This window comes from Leucopleurus acutus (genome assembly GCF_964270905.1).
Source record: "Leucopleurus acutus genome assembly, chromosome: 2".
Lineage (NCBI taxonomy): Eukaryota > Metazoa > Chordata > Mammalia > Artiodactyla > Delphinidae > Leucopleurus > Leucopleurus acutus.
Window position 1 is genome coordinate 173,165,085 of NC_139143.1, and position 16,948 is coordinate 173,182,032.

Below are 16,948 nucleotides of genomic sequence, written 5' to 3' on the forward strand. Positions count from 1 at the left end.
AAAGCTGAAAATGGAACTTAAAAAAAAAATCACTTACTTAAGGGAAATGGATTAGATCCTACTCCTCTAAGAGCTGAGTAACTCTAAGCTATAATCCAATCTAATAAAAATGTCTTTTCCAAGGGCTGCCAGAATCCTCTGTGATCTCCAAAAGCTCCCCTGTGAAGGTGAGCAATGAATCTAAACTATCCGAAAAATAAGGCGAACTGGATAGTGCTGCTTTGTATCTAGGGCAGGGAGCACAGCATCTGAATCAGGATTCTGTTCTCTCTCCCACACACCAGACCTGACTGCCGGGATATGTGAAGTTATTCTTAGTAACTCTCAGGTTTCATTCTAGCACAGTGAGCACTCTCAAGTGGTAAACAGTGAAATCCTCTTTTTTATATTTTGCCTTTTATTTACCCACTTGTTTGTATACAACTGTGATTTTTCACTTTCCTTCAGACTGGACTTATGTTTCCTTTAGCTCCTGCCTAGTCTTGGGAGACAACTCGCTGATTGGCCCTGCTGTAGAAGGTTCATATTTCTACATATTTCCAACTTTCAAGTGCTACTCTGAAGAGGACTACAAGGTCACAGAATTAACACAGGACAGTGGGCTGCAAGCGAAGAACAATACAGGAATATGAGGAAACACACACGTTACCTTCAGCAGGCAGAAAACTGAGTGAGGGGGACAAGGAATATAAACGTCTTCCTTTTTCAATTATGTCTAGTATTCTTTTCCAAACTAAGCATGTCTACCACGGAGAAGAGTAGACCTCCGATTTGTTTCTTTTCATTTTCCATCAACCAACACAGAACACACTCAGCTAATGAGGACAGACACTAACCTTTTCCAGAATTATATGAGTATAGATCAGCTATCATCTTCTCATATGGGTTTGTAAGCAGCTCTTTAAAAACACAGGCAAGAGCTTCCCTGGTGGCGCAGTGGCTGAGAGTCCGCCTGCCGATGCAGGGGACACAGATTCGTGCCCCGGTCCGGGAGGATCCCACATGCCGCGGAGCGGGTGGGCCCGTGAGCCATGGCCGCTGAGTCTGTGCGTTCGGAGCCTGTGCTCCGCGACGGGAGAGGCCCGCGTACCGCAAAAAAAAAAAAAAAAAAAACCACAGGCAAGCCAAATTATCCCTTATAATATATGCATAGTCTCTAATTTCCTCTACTCAGATGATCGTGGGATATATAAAATGCCATACTAAGAACAAACAAGAAACAAAACAACCAGTAATTTTTGATGACATGCATCAGTTTCTCAGGACCAAGAAAGGACATTTCAGAGTCAAAGGACACAGTTTTTGATGTCCCAAAACTTAAATACAGAACTAGTCAACAGGGTTAAGGTAGACTGGTGGTGATGAAGACTTCTAAGACTAGTAAGGTCTCTATTTGAAATCTTCCATAATGGCACCATAATATCCACTCTCACCAAGTGTCCCCACTCCCAAAATATAATTATGGAACAAAGGACAGTAAGACTGTGGTTATGAGGGCTGCTACTATGCTGAACTCAGCAACACCTCCTTCCATTCTCCATCCACAGCCCCACTCTCTCTAAAGACTCACCAAATTGTTTTGAGCCCATAATGCCTAGCAGTAATGGCAAAAACAAAGCCAAGAAGAAAGGTACCAGCTGCCCAAGAGAATATGGTTTTTCTAATTTTCTGGTGAGTGTGGTCCACCTACGGATGATGAAGTGAGGTCTTTGGCAGCATTTGTCACTTATCTACTGGGTTTATCTATTTATATTAAGGAAACTGTAATCCTCAGAAAGTGCTATAAAATGTCAAGTTACATCACACTTGCTAAGTCTGGTTTGTGTTTTAGAGCATTCTGAAACGAAATAGCAACACATTTTCAAAAGGGTCCCTATCATCTACAATTTTCAAAGGCTTTCCAAATTTAGTGTATGGGATACGTGATTTTTATGAGAAGTTTACAATTCCCCAAATCACTGGGTTTTTGCCACTTCAAGGATATATTTCTAAATCTCTCCTTTCCTCAAACACACTCCCTGCCCCTCAACCCCCATCCCCGCCTAAAGCAATTTGTTCTTTCTAGCAACCTCCCTTTCTTGGTAAGGGGTAGACTTAGCTATTGCTAAATTTTGATCACTTCTGCCTACATCACTTACTGGTTTATGAAGTATGGTAGTCTGAATTAAGCCAGTGACAATTTCAGTCTTTATCAAAAAACTGAAAGCCTTCTGAGCTCTCCAGTACCCACCTCTATCCTGTCCCTTGAGAATCTTCAAGGTAAAACACCTTAGAGAAGGGTAGAATCAAAAGCCTAAATGGGGAATTCCCTGGTGGTCCAGTGGCTAGGACTTTGCACTCTCACTACCATGGACTGGGTTCAATTCCTGGTCAGGGAACTAAGATCCCACAAGCTGCACAGTGAAGCCAGAAAAAAAAAAACCCTAAATGTCCACTGACAAAAGAAGATGTGGTACATATACACAATGGATTATTACTCACCCATAAAAAGAATGCAATAATGCCATTTGCAGCAACATGGTTGGACCTAGAGATTATAATACTAAGCGAAGTAAGTCAGACAGAGAAAGACAAATATCATGTGATATCACTTATATGTGGAATCTAAAAAAATGTTACAAGTGAACTTATTTACGAAACAGAAAACAGACTCACAGACTTAGAAAACAAACTTATGGTTACCAAAAGGGAAAGGTGTGATGGGGAAGGGATAAATTAGGAGTTTGGCATTAACATATACACACTACTATAGATAATTAATGGGCTTCCCTGGTGGCGCAGTGGTTGAGAGTCCACCTGCCGATGCAGGGGACGCGGGTTCGTGTCCCGGTCCGGGAGGATCCCACATGCCGCGGAGCAGCTGGGCCCGTGAGCCATGGCCGCTGAACCTGCGCGTCCGGAGCCTGTGCTCCGCAGCGCGAGAGGCCACAGCAGTGAGAGGCCCGCGTACCGCAAAAAAAAAAAAAAAAAAAAAAGAATGTACTATGCAATTAATATATATATTTCCCCAAAGGAATAAAAAGCACACATCGAGTCACACACAATCTGTGTAACAATTTGACTGAATGAGATATAGCTAGTCAATTCAATGGGGGGAAAAATCTAGACCATTGTTTGATTTTTGTAAGTCCTATTATTTAGTCAGAATGAAAAAGGTCCCATGACTGCACATGTAGACAAAACCTTAACAAGTCACAACTACCTTGACAGTTAACACTTTTGATTACACAAGTGATGGAAAGAACAATACAGGTGGGAGATCTGAATCTGATAACTAGCTGTGTGACATCAGGCAAGTTACTTAACCCCTCAGGGAATTTTTGCTACTCACCTGCAAAAAACTGGATTAAGTGATTTTTAAAGTTCTGTCTACCTTAAAGTCTATGATTCCATTAACTCAATATTTATTGACACTGGGCCCATATACACACAGCTGTCAAACTATTAAAATTAAATCCCAGGGACTTCCCTGGTAGTCCAGTGGTTAAGACTCCCCACTTCCACGGCAGGGGGCGTGGGTTCCATCCCTGGTCGGGGAACTAAGATCCCGCATGCCACGTGGTGTGGCAAAAAAAAAAAAAAAAAATTAAATGCCAGGTGTCCAGGAGTCAGTACTAGTAGTAGATGTAGTTGATGTGTTTGTTTTTCTCCTTTTCATTCTTCTATTTTTTCCAAACATTTCTTTTTTTTTAAATGCTTTACTGAGATACAGTTCACATACTGTACAACTTTCACCCACTTGAAACATACAATTCAATGGTTTTTAGGACATTCACAGAATTATGTACCCATCACTACGATCAATTTTAGAACATTTTCATCACCCCCCAAAGAAACCTTTTTACCCTTTAGCAGTCATGCTGCATTTACTCTAACTTCCCTAGCCTTAGGCAACCACTAAATCTATTTTCTATCTCCCTACAGATTGGCCTATTATGGATATTTCACACAATATGTGGTCTTCCGCGCCTGGCTTTTTTACTTAGCATAGATGTTTTTAAAGTTAATCCAGTTTGTGGGGGGTATTGGTACTTCATTTCTTTTTACGGCTGAATAATATTCTATCATATGGATATACCACATTTTACTCATCTGTTTGTCAACTGATAGACATGAGGTTGTTTCCAATTTTTGGCTATGAAGAATAACACTGCTATGAACATTTGTGTACAAGTTTTTTTTTTTTTATAAATTTATTTATTTTATTTTATTTATTTTTGGCTATGTTGGGTCTTTGTTGCAGTGCACATGCTTCTCATTGTGGTGGCTTCTCTTGTTGCAGAGCATGGGCTCTAGGCAAGCAGGCTTCAGCAGTTGTGGCACGCAGGCTCAGTTACTGTGGCACACGGGCTTAGTTGCTCCGCGGCATGTGGGATCTTCCCGGACCAGGGATCGAACTCGTGTCCCTTGTATTGGCAGGCGAATTCTTAACCCCTGCGCCACCAGGTTAAGTCCCTGTGTACAAGTTTTTGTGTGGATGTATGCTTTCATCAATTCTCTTGCGTATATATACCTAGATTTGCTGAGTCATAAGGCAACTCCATGTTTAACCTTTTAAGGAACTGCCAAACTGCTTTCCAAAGCAGCTACAACATTTTACATTCTCACCAGCAATGTACAAAGGTTCCAGTTTCTCTACATTCTCACCAACGATTGTTATTATCTTTTTGATTATAGTCATCCTAGTGGGTGTGACATCTTATCAGATGCACCAAGTACCAAGGTAATTAGTTTTGTGACTTTAATCAGCTCATTTAATCATTCTGAAATTCAGCTCTCTCATTTGTAGATTGGAAATAAAATATTTCAGAGTTCTTAAAGGTATTAATGAAAAAATGTAGAAAAAAATTTAGCACAGTATGCATCACAAAGTATTTGATAAACAGTAATTAATTATTATCATTAGGTTTTCTGCCCTCCTAGGAACCCACCATCTAAATGAAGAAACAAAATACTCTTGTAAAGTACAGCCTGACAGTTAATACTTAAGTGCAAAAACAAGTGACAGAAAAAAATAAAGATATAAAATTGCAAAAAGGAAGATCAGTAATGGGAGGAAGAAATTGGAAAAGCTTTTTCATACGTGTCATTAAATCATAAGATAAGATAAGCATAGCTGGGAGGGGCAAGAGGAGATGAGAACAGCATAAAGGGGCCCAGATTAAAGAAGGAAAGAGCTCAAGTAACAACAACAAAAAAAGGTTCTGCACGTAGCATAGTTAAGACAACATACCTGGTGACAGTGAGAAATATGTTTGAATGGGATAGGGCCATATCACAGAATTGGGACTCTGACCTTTATCCTCCAAGTAAAAGAAACAACTGAGGATTTGCAGGAAAGGGAAACTATGAAATCAGGCTTTTAGAAAGATTAATCTGGTAGGAGAGGGAAAGACCTGATGCCAAGAAACCTATTAGAAAGTTGTTTCAGACAGGACAAACAGTAGAAGTTGAGAGGAAAGGACCGGCTGTGAGGAGCATAGGATAAGAAGAATCAAGAAGACTCCTTGACTGAATGGATTGGCTTATGAATACTCTGGAAATGACAATGTACGTGGAATACAATTTGAAATTGACAACACATTTTGGTAATCAAATCATTAATCCAAACTTACCCTCCGCAATGTCTGAGCATGATGTGCCAATGGCTGTGTCCCCACTGTCGGCTATACTTGAACAGCGGCTGAAGCGGCTCCGAAAGGCCTCCGAGATAACTGGGGTCTGCCATTCAGTCCCCAGGGAACCACCCCTCTGAATCACATTGGAACCTGAAACAAGTGGCATTTCCCACCTTTAGTGTGAACCTGCTCAGGTAACCCCACAAGACTTTTTAAAAAATCGCTTAAACCTATTAGAGAATAGTGGCACCCCACACCTTTCTTTCTCCTGTGCCTATTTCAGCTACTCTGAATTAGTTAATTTTAGGGAGTTTTTTTTTTTTAAATAAATTTATTTATTTATGGCTGCATTGAGTCTTCGCTGCTGCGCACAGGCTTTTCTCTAGTTGCGGCGAGCAGGGACTACTCTTCACTGCAGTGCATGGGCTTCTCATTGCAGCGGCTTCTCTTGTTGCAGAGCACGGGCTCTAGGCGCACGGGCTTCCGTAGTTGTGGCAGGCAGGCTCAGTAGTTGTGGCTTGTGGCCTCTAGAGCGCAGGCTCAGTAGTTGTGGCGCACAGCCTTAATTGCTCTGCGGCATATGAGATCTTCCTGGACCAAGGCTCGAACCCGTGTCCCCTGCATTGGCAGGCAGATTCTTAACTACTGTGCCACCAGGGAAGCTCAGTTAATTTTAAATGGAAATAGCATAAGAGGTGAGAATGTTCAAAGACAGAAATAAAAACTACCAAGAATCCAGGGGTACTGGGACAGTAATAGTTAATAGCAGCTCCATTCTTTGCAATCTAGAAGCCACAGCACTTTACAAACATGATCTCATCTACCTACTCACTGAAAAGTATTATAACCCCTATTTTGCAGAGGACAGAGCTGAGATTCGAACCCAGGTTGTTCTGATTCCAATACCCACATTCTTTCCTACAGGATTTCCTACAGGTGCTTTTGGCATTCTGGGCCTGACAATTCTTCAATGTATAGTCTACATATTACAGGATGGTTAAGCATTCCTAGTCCCTGCCCGTCAACTAAATGCCAGCAGCAGCCCTCACTCCATCCCACCATCACTATAAAACCTGAAAACATCCCATATGTTCCCAAATGCTCTGCAAGGTAACAGGCAATCCAGTCCCCTGCTGAAAACCACTGCTTTGACTGCATCAGGGTACCCTTGTGGTTAAGGTAAATCCAGATCAAGATGAGTCTTATAAGTTAATCTGAAGAGTTTGTGGGGCGGGGGCAATGCAAAGAAACTACTAAAGTTTCTGAGCAGGTAAGATGAAACAAGACTGATGAGATTTATTTGACTTTATCAGCTTGCTGTTTGAGGGCTGGTAGATACGAAGTGTTCAATAAATACTTGATTTACTAATATACTAGCAAAGAATTAAATTCAAATTATTTTTTAAAAACCACTGTAAGTTTTCTAAACTTTATCTGATGATCCATGTAAACAAACAAACAGGTAATGGTAGCTACTTATCCATTTAAAGCATCAGAGTTTGAGCTGAAATCAGAAAATGTGGTTCTACAGACTCTATGATTTAGCGGGAAGCAAATGATATTTGAATTTAGTGCTTCTCTCGTCTTTTTTTTTTTTTTTTTTTTTTTTTTGTGGTACGCGAGCCTCTCACTGTTGTGGCCTCTCCCATTGCGGAGCACAGGCTCCGGATGCGCAGGCTCAGCGGCCACGGCTCACGGGCCCAGCCGCTCCGCGGCATGTGGGATCTTCCCAGACCGGGGCACGAACCCGCATCCCCTGTATCGGCAGGCGGACTCTCAACCACTGCGCCACCAGGGAAGCCCTTCTCTCATCTTTTGAACCTACTTTCTTCTACAGTTGCTCCTTTTTTTTGCTACCCTTACTTCTGCTTTCTACTGAAGACAACCTCACTTTCCCCAAGAACTCCTTTTATTCTTTGGGTCTCAGTGGACTGCCTGATTTGAAAGAATCTATATACACACAGTAATTGGTAACAATTTCTTTTTTTTATTAAATTTTTTGGCTGTGCTGCGTGACATGTGGGATCACAGTTTCCCCACCAGGGATCGAACCCGCATCCCCAGCATTGGAAACCCAGAGTCTTAACAGGTGGACTGCCACGGAAGTCCCTGTAACAATCTTTAATAGAAAACACAGCCAAAAATCAGATCATCTGATCAGCATAAGATTAGCCAGTGTTACTATACTAAATTAACATAATTCTAGCGAGAAGCAAAGAAATTTGACCTCCTGGTGAGTCTATATGGCATTATCTCTCTAGTCAGTGTACAATTTGTCAGGTCTTTTGAAATAATGAAAATCAATGGAGGGTCTCGACTACCATGTTCCTGGCCTCCTACTGGAAATCACTCCCTGTTACTACTAATAATCTTCTTCACCACTACCACTTCTCTGTTCACCCACCCCATACATCAATTCTAAAAGTGATATTTGCTAAAATAAAAATATGTTTTGGTGTAGTTATAGAGACTATGATTATTTCAAAATTCAAGTCTGAAAGCTGGTATCACGTCCTATCAGCAGCATTTTATCAAATATTAAGACCATTATCAATCAAATGAGAGACTGCTGGGCTTCCCTGGTGGTGCAGTGGTTGAGAGTCCGCCTGCCGATGCAGAGGACATGAGTTCGTGCCCGGTCCAGGAAGATCCCACATGCCGTGGAGCGGCTCGGCCCCTGAGCCATGGCCGCTGAGCCTGCGCGTCTGGAGCCTGTGCTCCGCAATGGGAGAGTCCACAACAGTCAGAGGCCCGCGTACCGCAAAAAAAAAAAGTAGGAAATGAGAGACTACTGAAAACAAAGCCATCAGAAAAGCAGTGAGCTTTGTTAGGAATTTCTACATTCCAAGAAGGTGCACTATACACATAAGTGTCATAAGAAATTGTATAATTCAATCCTAAGACAGTGCGTGGCACATAGCAATGTTCAATAAATATTTGCTGAATGAACCTTGAATTGATTCAACAAATGCTTTTACAAGTGCTTATTATATGCAAGGCAGTATGCCTAGGAGAACATATCTACCAAATGTCTGCTATAAGGCACTGTGGGATTTTCCAAGTTAAAGAAAACATACCATTAGTTCCATCAAATGTACTCTTTCTTCATAAATCCCCCCAAATTCGAAAGTTATTTTTCTAAAATGCTACTTCCTATTTGAATATACCACATCTACTTAATATTGTCTATTGAGTATATATATATATTTACATGTTTTAATATATATATTAAATACATACACAAACTTTTAACATATCAACTTAGGATATCTACTGAGCTTTCAAAACCCTGTAAATCCATTCTAGAGATAAATTCCTGAGTCTCTAGTGACAACACAAGTGAGACTGTTGGCATCCAAGAAGAATTCCAATCTTTGTGGGCTAACAGATGACTGACCCACCCACAGGACTACAAAGACAACATAGAACACAGTAATTTATGCTGTGTTTTTCTGATTTCAAATGGAACTATCTTCCAAAGTCACTTTGTTCCAATCCTTTATGTGTCCTCCTCTCCCAGTCAATCACGTGGTCTTGTTGGAAGCTACACAGGACCAGAGATAAATAGTTGTTCTCTCAGAGAGACCTATTTTTCTATTCAATGTAGCCCCATGTCATTTTTGTTCTTTAAGCGCCAGCCTTTCAGTGAATGCTTGTTTGTTCAGTATTTCCTTTTAAGGAAATTTCTGTTATAAAATAATAGAGCAAAGGTCATAATTTAACCCAGAAAACTTTGACTACTCACCTGGTGATGTGGCATGAGAGAACCGCTCACTTGGGTATTTCTCCTGCATGGCCATCAACAGTTATTTGAGCCAGCTGTAGAATGAAGGAACCAGTCAGATCTCGCCACTATCTTTTAATTCCCTGTAACTTGTTCTCATTCAGCTGAAACTGTCAAAAACACACAGAGTATTCAAGTATTCTTCCACATGTTTTACTCCTGAGGATGTTTTTTTAAGGCAAAGCAACTCCCAATGTTCCACTCTACTTCTCCTGAAGCAAGAAGAAAAAACCTAGAACCAAACAGAGATTCCCAATACTGATCCTATTAGGTCTAGAGCCCATCCAATCGTTGCAAAAATTTAAAATAATGTTACTTTTAATTAACAAACATTGCCATGGATCTACTTACGCATGGGAACAGGATGGAAGAGTGAGGTGGGAAAAAAACTAAATAACCAAACCAACAGTGAAGTATTATAACTTCAATTATGATTAACGTAAAATGAATTCCCCAATTCCTTCCAGTATTGAAAGTTAGTCATATGATGTACAAAGATAGATTTTTTGGTCATAAGCAGAACCTCAATACTCAGCTGGGAATATGAGGTTTTCTTCCCATTACCTCATTCCTTAAAACATTTATATTTATTCTAATGGTAGGTTCTGAGAATTCAGCATAAGTCTGATTACTATCTATGTAAACAAAAGCTTTAATTAACTGTAACTAATAATAGCAAATATTAATAATATCTTGTAAATGCACAGTAACTGAGAGGCAGTACAGAGTAAGAGAAGTGGTTCAGAGTATTGACTTTTTTTTTATTATAAATTTATTTATTTATTTATTGGCTGCTTTGGGTCTTCATTGCCGTGTGCGGGCTTTCTCTAGTTGCGGCGAGCAGGGGCTACTCTTTGTTGCAGTGTGTAGTCTTCTCATTGTGGTGGCTTCTCTTTGTTGTGGAGCACAGGCTGTAGGCATGCAGGCTGCAGTAGCTGTGGCATGCGGTCTCAGAAGTTGTGGCTCGCGGGCTGTAGAGCGCAGGCTCAGTAGTTGTGGCACAAGGGCTTAGTTCCTCCGCGGCATGTGGGATCTTCCCGGACCAGGGCTTGAGCCCGTGTCCCCTGCGTTGGCAGGAGGATTCTTAACCACTGTGCCACCAGGGAAGTCCCCAGAGTATCGACTCTTGATCAGACAGTTCGGGTTTGAAGCCCGACACGAGCAACGTATTAGCTGTGTAACCTTGGGCAAATTTCTTAATATCTTTGTGCCTCAGTTCCTTCATATAAAAATGAGGATAAAGCCAGGACCTAATTCATTCTAATTCATTTATAATTAACTTACAATGGTGCCTGACACATATTAAGTGCTTAATTAATGTTTTTGTTATACTTGGCATATTAACAGTTTATGTTAATAAAAAGTGACACAGTACAGTCCTCAGAAGATAAAGTACGAATTTAGAAACTCTGAATTTATAAGAGCCCCAGAAGAGTTTGGGATAAACCCTGTCAACAGAACACAATTCTGAGAGGTGAAATTTAACTTTGGAGAGGGGGGAGGGGCGGAAAAAAAAGCTATATGGTACTATTTCTCTGATGTGCTTTACTGACCTCTATAGTCTCCTCTTAGTAACAACAACACAAACCCTCACTAATTCACTGTATCTACAACAGAAATTGTACCATCCCCTGAAATCCCAGGTCTCTACATACTGGGTAAGAGAAACTTTGTTCAGTTAAAAAAAGATTCCAGGGGCTTCCCTGGTGGCGCAGTGGTTGAGAGTCCGCCTGCCGATGCAGGGGACACGGGTTCGTGCCCCGGTCCGGAAAGATCCCACATGCCGCGGAGGGGCTAGGCCCCTGAGCTATGGCCGCTGAGCCTGCGCGTCCGGAGCCTCTGCTCCACAACAGGAGAGGCCACAACAGTGAGAGGCCCGCGTACCGCAAAAAAAAAAAAAAAAAAAAATTCCATTTATGGCTAGTATTATTCAGTGTTTTACTCGTGACGCAGAAGGATATCCTACCTGCTAGTCATACCGAATCGTCAATATCAAAATGCTTTTTTTAATCCCTTTCTGTTTTTTCTAAAGGGTTTTTTCCTCCAGATGTGATTAAATTAAGGATCTTTTATTTTATTTTGGTCTGGCTGCACCGTGCAGCATGTGGGATCTTAGTTCCCCCACCAGGGATCGAACCTATGCCCCCTGCATTGGGAGCGCGGAGTCTTAACCACTGGACTACCAGGGAAGTCCCCCTTTCTTTAAAATATAACAAAATGGTAGGCCCATTGGATTCTGAGACCTTTCCAAGTTCAGAGGGGTTGAAAATGGGATGACAAAAGAACTCTCAGTTAAAGATGGAGTTATCCTATGACTCTAGTTCCACTCCTGGGTATATATTCAAGAGAAATAAAAACATATGTCAACACAAAATCTTGTACATGAATCTTCATAGTAGCATTATTTATAACAGCCAAAAAATAGAAAGAACTCAAATGTCCATTAGCTGATGGATAAATAAAATGTGGTACATCCACACAATGGAATATTATTAGGCAACAAAAAGGAACGAAGTACTTAGGCAACAAAAAGGAATGAAGCACTGATACCTGCTACTGAAAACATTATAGTAAGTGAAGGAGGACAAACACCAAAGGCTACATGTTGTATAATTCCATTTATATGAAATGTCCAGAATTGGCATATTCATAGTGACAGCAGATTAGTGGTTCTCAGGGACTAAGAGGAGGGCAGGGAGAGGGGGAAATGGGGAGCAATTGCTAATGGTATGGGGTTTCTTACTAGGGTGATCAAAATGTTCTGAGATTAGATAGTGATGATGGCTTGTGAATATACTAAAACCTCTTAATTGGACATACATAAAATTGAATTTTATGGTATGTGAATTATACCTTAATTTAAAAAAAAAGAACTCCAAGGAGTAAAACAGTACAGAATAAATAATTTTAAACTTCTTCCTCCTTAAGTTCAGAAGTAGATGGCCTACTGGTGGAAATTTTTAGGACCATTTGAAGGAGAGAGACTTCTGGAGATAAAAGTGAGAGAAATGAATGTATAAGAAGTAACACAGGGACTTCCCTGGAGGTCCAGTGGTTAACAATCCGCCTTGCAATGCAGGGGATGCAGGTTTGATCCCTGGGTGGGGGAACTAAGATTCCACATGCCGCGGGGCAACTAAGCCCACGTGCCACAACTAGAGAGCCCAAGTCACAACAAAATACCCCACAGGCCACAACGAAGATCCTGCATGCCCCAACTAATACCCGATGCAGCCACATAAATAAATTAATTAAAAATAAATAAATAAATAGCAGTAACACAAATAACCAATTATACAGCCAAGAAAGGTAAGAATGTATGGAGGCAGACAGAAGAAAAGCACCCAACATTGATAGTTTCCATTTTCAAAGCTGTTTAAACTACAGAACTATGCATTCAACAAATTTAACATGTATTAAGTCCAAGCATACATCTTTTTATTGAACTTCACTTTACTGAGCTTCACAGATTGCATTTTTTACAAACTGAAGATGTGCAGCAACCCTGTGTTAAGCAAGTCTATGGGTGCCATTTTTTCCTACAGCATTTGGTCGCTTCGTCTCTGTGTCACGTTTTGGTAATTCTCGCAGTATTCCAAGCTTTTTCAACATTATTACATCTGTCATGGTTATCTGTGATCTTTGATGTTACTACTGTAACTGCAGATGTGGTGGAAATAGCAAGAGGACTAAAATTAGAAGTGGAGCCTGAAGATGTGACTGAATGCTGCAATCTCATGATACAACTTTTAACAGATGAGGAGTTGCTTCTTATGGATGAGCAAGGGAAGTGGTTTCTTGAGATGGTACTACTTCCAGTGAAGATGCTGTCAAGACTGTCAAAATGACAACAGAGGATTTAGAATATTAAGTAACTCTGTTGATAAAGCAGCAGCAGGGTTTGAGAAGACTGACTCCAATTTTGAAAGAAGTTCCACTGTGGGGAAAATAGTATCAAACAGCATTGCATGTTATAGAAAAATCGTCTGTGAAAAGAAAAGTCAATCAGGGCTTCCCTGGTGGCGCAGTGGTTGGCAGTCCGCCTGCCGATGCAGGGGACATGGGTTCATGCCCTGGTCCGGGAAGATCCCACATGCCGCAGAGCGGCTGGGCCCGTGAGCCATGGCCGCTGGGCCTGCGCGTCCGGAGCCTGTGCTCCGCAACGGGGGAGGCTACAGCGGTGAGAGGCCCGCGTGCCGCAAAAAAAAAAAAAAAAAAAAAAAAGAAAAGTCAATCAATGCAGCACACTTCACTGCTGTCTTGTTTGAAGACATTGCCACAGCCACCCCAGCCTTCAGAGGCCACCACCCCATTCAGTCAGCAGCCGTCAGCATCGAGGCAGAATCCTCCACTAGCAAACTAGCAAAAAGATTACGAATCACTGAAGGCTCAGATGATGGTTAGCAATTTTTAGCAATAAAGTATTTTTTTAATAAAGTATTTTTTAATTAAGGTACGTAGATTTTTAAAAGACATAATGCTATTGTATACTTAACAAACTACAATATAGTGTAAACATAACTTACATATGCACTGGGAAACCAAAAAAATTTGTGTCTCACTTTATTACAGTGGTCTGGAATCCTATCCACAATATCTCTGAGGTATGCCTGTCCTTACTACCCATCAAGCATTGTGCTAAAGGCTCTAAAGTATCATGTGTTATGTTGAATGCTCGTATCAAACCTATGAGGTAGTTACTACTATTACCTCATTTTATGGATGAGAAAATAAAGGATTAGAAAGGTGAAGATTGTACAGTTAGGAAGAGGTTTCAAAGCCAGGACTGTGCTCTAATGCTACAGAAGTCTAGTCAGCATTCTGTCTGACAAAAAGAAATAAAGGAAGTTACCAAGGCACCACAAGTTGGAGTTTCTATGCCTCAGACATAGCCAGAGCTGCAAGCCCTAAAGCAGTTAGGAGCAGGGGCCGCTCATGTAATTTCTTCACTCTGTCCCTGGTCACCACCCAGGCTCTATTTCCCAAGCTGCTACCCGAGAATTAGATTTTGGCTGTTATTAGTTCTCCCCTTGAAGAATTATAATCTTAATGGTGTGGAACACACTTGGCAGCTGTTGACAGAACCACATCAAGACAGGAGAGGATTTGAAGGGAAACACAGACAGCTGACACAGACACACTAAGAACCTCACACCATCACACTATTTTCATCACCTCGATCATTCATTAAACCAAACCTAAAGAAAGAGAAGCCAAATCCTTGCCAAGATGCTGCCTTTACAAAGAACAGGTCCTGAACACCACCACATAATAAAACAGACAAGGCCTAAGGGCAAGTAATGAAACATGGTTCTCTTAATCGTCCTTGTATCACTACTCCTCCCTTCCTAGCACACAGTACTCAATTCATCAACCAAAATTTACTGAGTGCCTGCTTGCCTGGCTCTGTGCCATATCGTGGAAGAAGACTGGTGTAAAAGACAAACAGGGCTCCGATCCTCCCGGTTTAATGTGATGAAGTAAGTTCTGAACAGCTTCTATTGCATACATAAGCTCTAACACACTTTCTGTTCATCCAGAGAACCAGCTCCTCCCTGTCTATAGCAGGGTGCCTCATGCTCGGTACTAACGACATTGGAAGTCGGGTAAGTCTTTGATGTGCGGTTGTCCTGTACACTGCAGGCTGTATAGCAGCACCCCTGACTTCTGCCCAACAGATCCCAGGAGTAATCCCCGAGTTGTGAGAACCGAAAATGTCTCCAGACACTGTCAAATATCCCGTGGGGGGCAAAATCGCGCCGGCTGAGAAACTCCAGCCTAGCGCCTTCACACGGGCTCTCTGTCCCCCGACCTTCCTCTTCTATCTTTCTCCAAATCTCGGCTCAAACTTCACTTCCTCGGGGAGGGCTCCCCGCCCCCTCAGACTCCGTCGGCGCGTTGGGTTCCGCGTTCCCATACTTCCCCACCCTGCACTACTGAGTGCTGGCCGAGCAACCATCCGCGGGATGTCTACTCCTCTCCCGGGGCTGCGAGCTCCTGAAGGGCAAGAACTTCCCTCCCGCCGTGCCCTGGCGACCGGCACTGGGCCCGTCCATCGCAAAGGTCCCGCAACTGCTGCGGAGTGAGTGACGGGGAGAGAGCGAGGCGATGAGGACGGGAGGCCACTGAGACCCAAGGAGGCGAGTGGGGGGCATTATTTCAGAAAGCTGGGGCGTCAGAGACCCAAGGCGAACGGCTCAGTCGCTCTGCGCATGCTCTTCGCTCTCCCGCGGCCCTCCCCACCACGGAGGACGGTCGAGAGTGTCTAAGGCTCCGCCAAGGCTCTCTAGGCAGGGGACAGGGTCTGTCAGTCCGACGGGGGCCCCCGAGGGAGGAGGACTTACGTGAGCTTGAAAGCGGGCAGCGAAATCCCTCACTCAGGGACACCAACCACTGCGACCACGTCGGCTGCGGACGACGGTTCAGCGCCTCAGCTCCCCTAACGGCCGTTACACACCCGCCAGGCCGCGCGCCTCAGAGCGCGCACAGCCCTGGTCCCGCCCCTTTCTTCCCTCCTACGACCAATCAGAAGTCGGGCCGCGCGGGTGTCCCGCCCCTGCACGCCGCCCTCGGCGCAGAGAACCGACGGATCTCTCTGCGCATGAGCCCGCCGCCGCTCTCTGCCGTTGCCTCTACCCCTTGGCGGGTCTCGCCTCTGGGCGGAGCCCTGTTCACCCCGGCCTGAAGTGGCCTGCTTGGCCTGTGCAGATCGAGAAGCTGGCAGCCAGCGCAACTCATTCCGGGATCCCTCCTAACCTGCCCACCCTCCTCCCATTCCTCACCATCTATAGTACTCCCACTTGAAGCAGGGCGTGACGTTGTGACCAGGAGTTAGGGTGTGGCCAGAGTCACTGTCTTATCAGGGTCAGGGCTTGGTCTGGATTAGAGTCAGTGGTCAATCTGTGATCAGGACACAGGTTGAAGGGTAAGGGATCAATCTTGCCTCCCTGCTCAAACTCGCTCCCTAGGAAAAGGAACTAAGTTTATTTGCATTAATACATACTTGAAAAATCAGACTGAAATTGTTTAAAAGGAGGAACAAAGCCATCAGCCAAAGTACAGTAAAATTCCAGGTATCTGGAAACTCGACTTGGGAGGGAGAGAGGCATTAAAAAGTCGTGTGATACAACATGATAAATATAATTAACGGTGCTGTATTTTATATATGAAAGAGTAAATTCTGAGTTATCACAAGGAAAATATATTCTTTTTTATTTCTTTACTTTTGCATCTGTATGAGATGATGGATGTTCACTAAACTTAATGTGATAATCATTTCATGATGTATAAGTCGTCATTATGCTGTACACTTTAAGCTTATACAGTGCTGTATGCCAATTATAACTCAACAAAAGAAAAATAAAAGTTGTGTGATTTCTTAACTTTGAAGAACCAGACATAAAGAGTTAATTACCGGACCAAATTCACTCTAAAGGAAGGGCTCTGGGGTTCTATCACTTGCCCTCTCTTATAGTGTTTTAAGGTAAGAATACAGATGGCAGAAAATAAGATTTAATTGATAATGAATCTGGGTATGATATGATAG

The 16,948-nt window shown here is 42.6% G+C and overlaps 1 protein-coding gene across 1 annotated transcript in view; it reads right to left on the reverse strand.

Moving 5' to 3' along the window:
* The window catches only part of CEP85 (centrosomal protein 85), a gene marked incomplete at its 3' end in the record, with an annotated part of 30,536 nt that extends 14,694 nt beyond the window's left edge, over positions 1-15,842 (reverse strand). The window contains exons 1-3 of the mRNA XM_082833453.1: positions 15,747-15,842; positions 9,364-9,437; positions 5,616-5,768 (exon numbers count right to left, since the gene is read on the reverse strand). Of these exons, the coding sequence (XP_082689579.1) occupies positions 5,616-5,768; positions 9,364-9,418 (208 nt within the window). The 5' untranslated portion in view covers positions 9,419-9,437; positions 15,747-15,842. The remainder of the gene's footprint in view (positions 1-5,615; positions 5,769-9,363; positions 9,438-15,746) is intronic.
* Between the last annotated feature and the right edge of the window lie 1,106 nt (positions 15,843-16,948).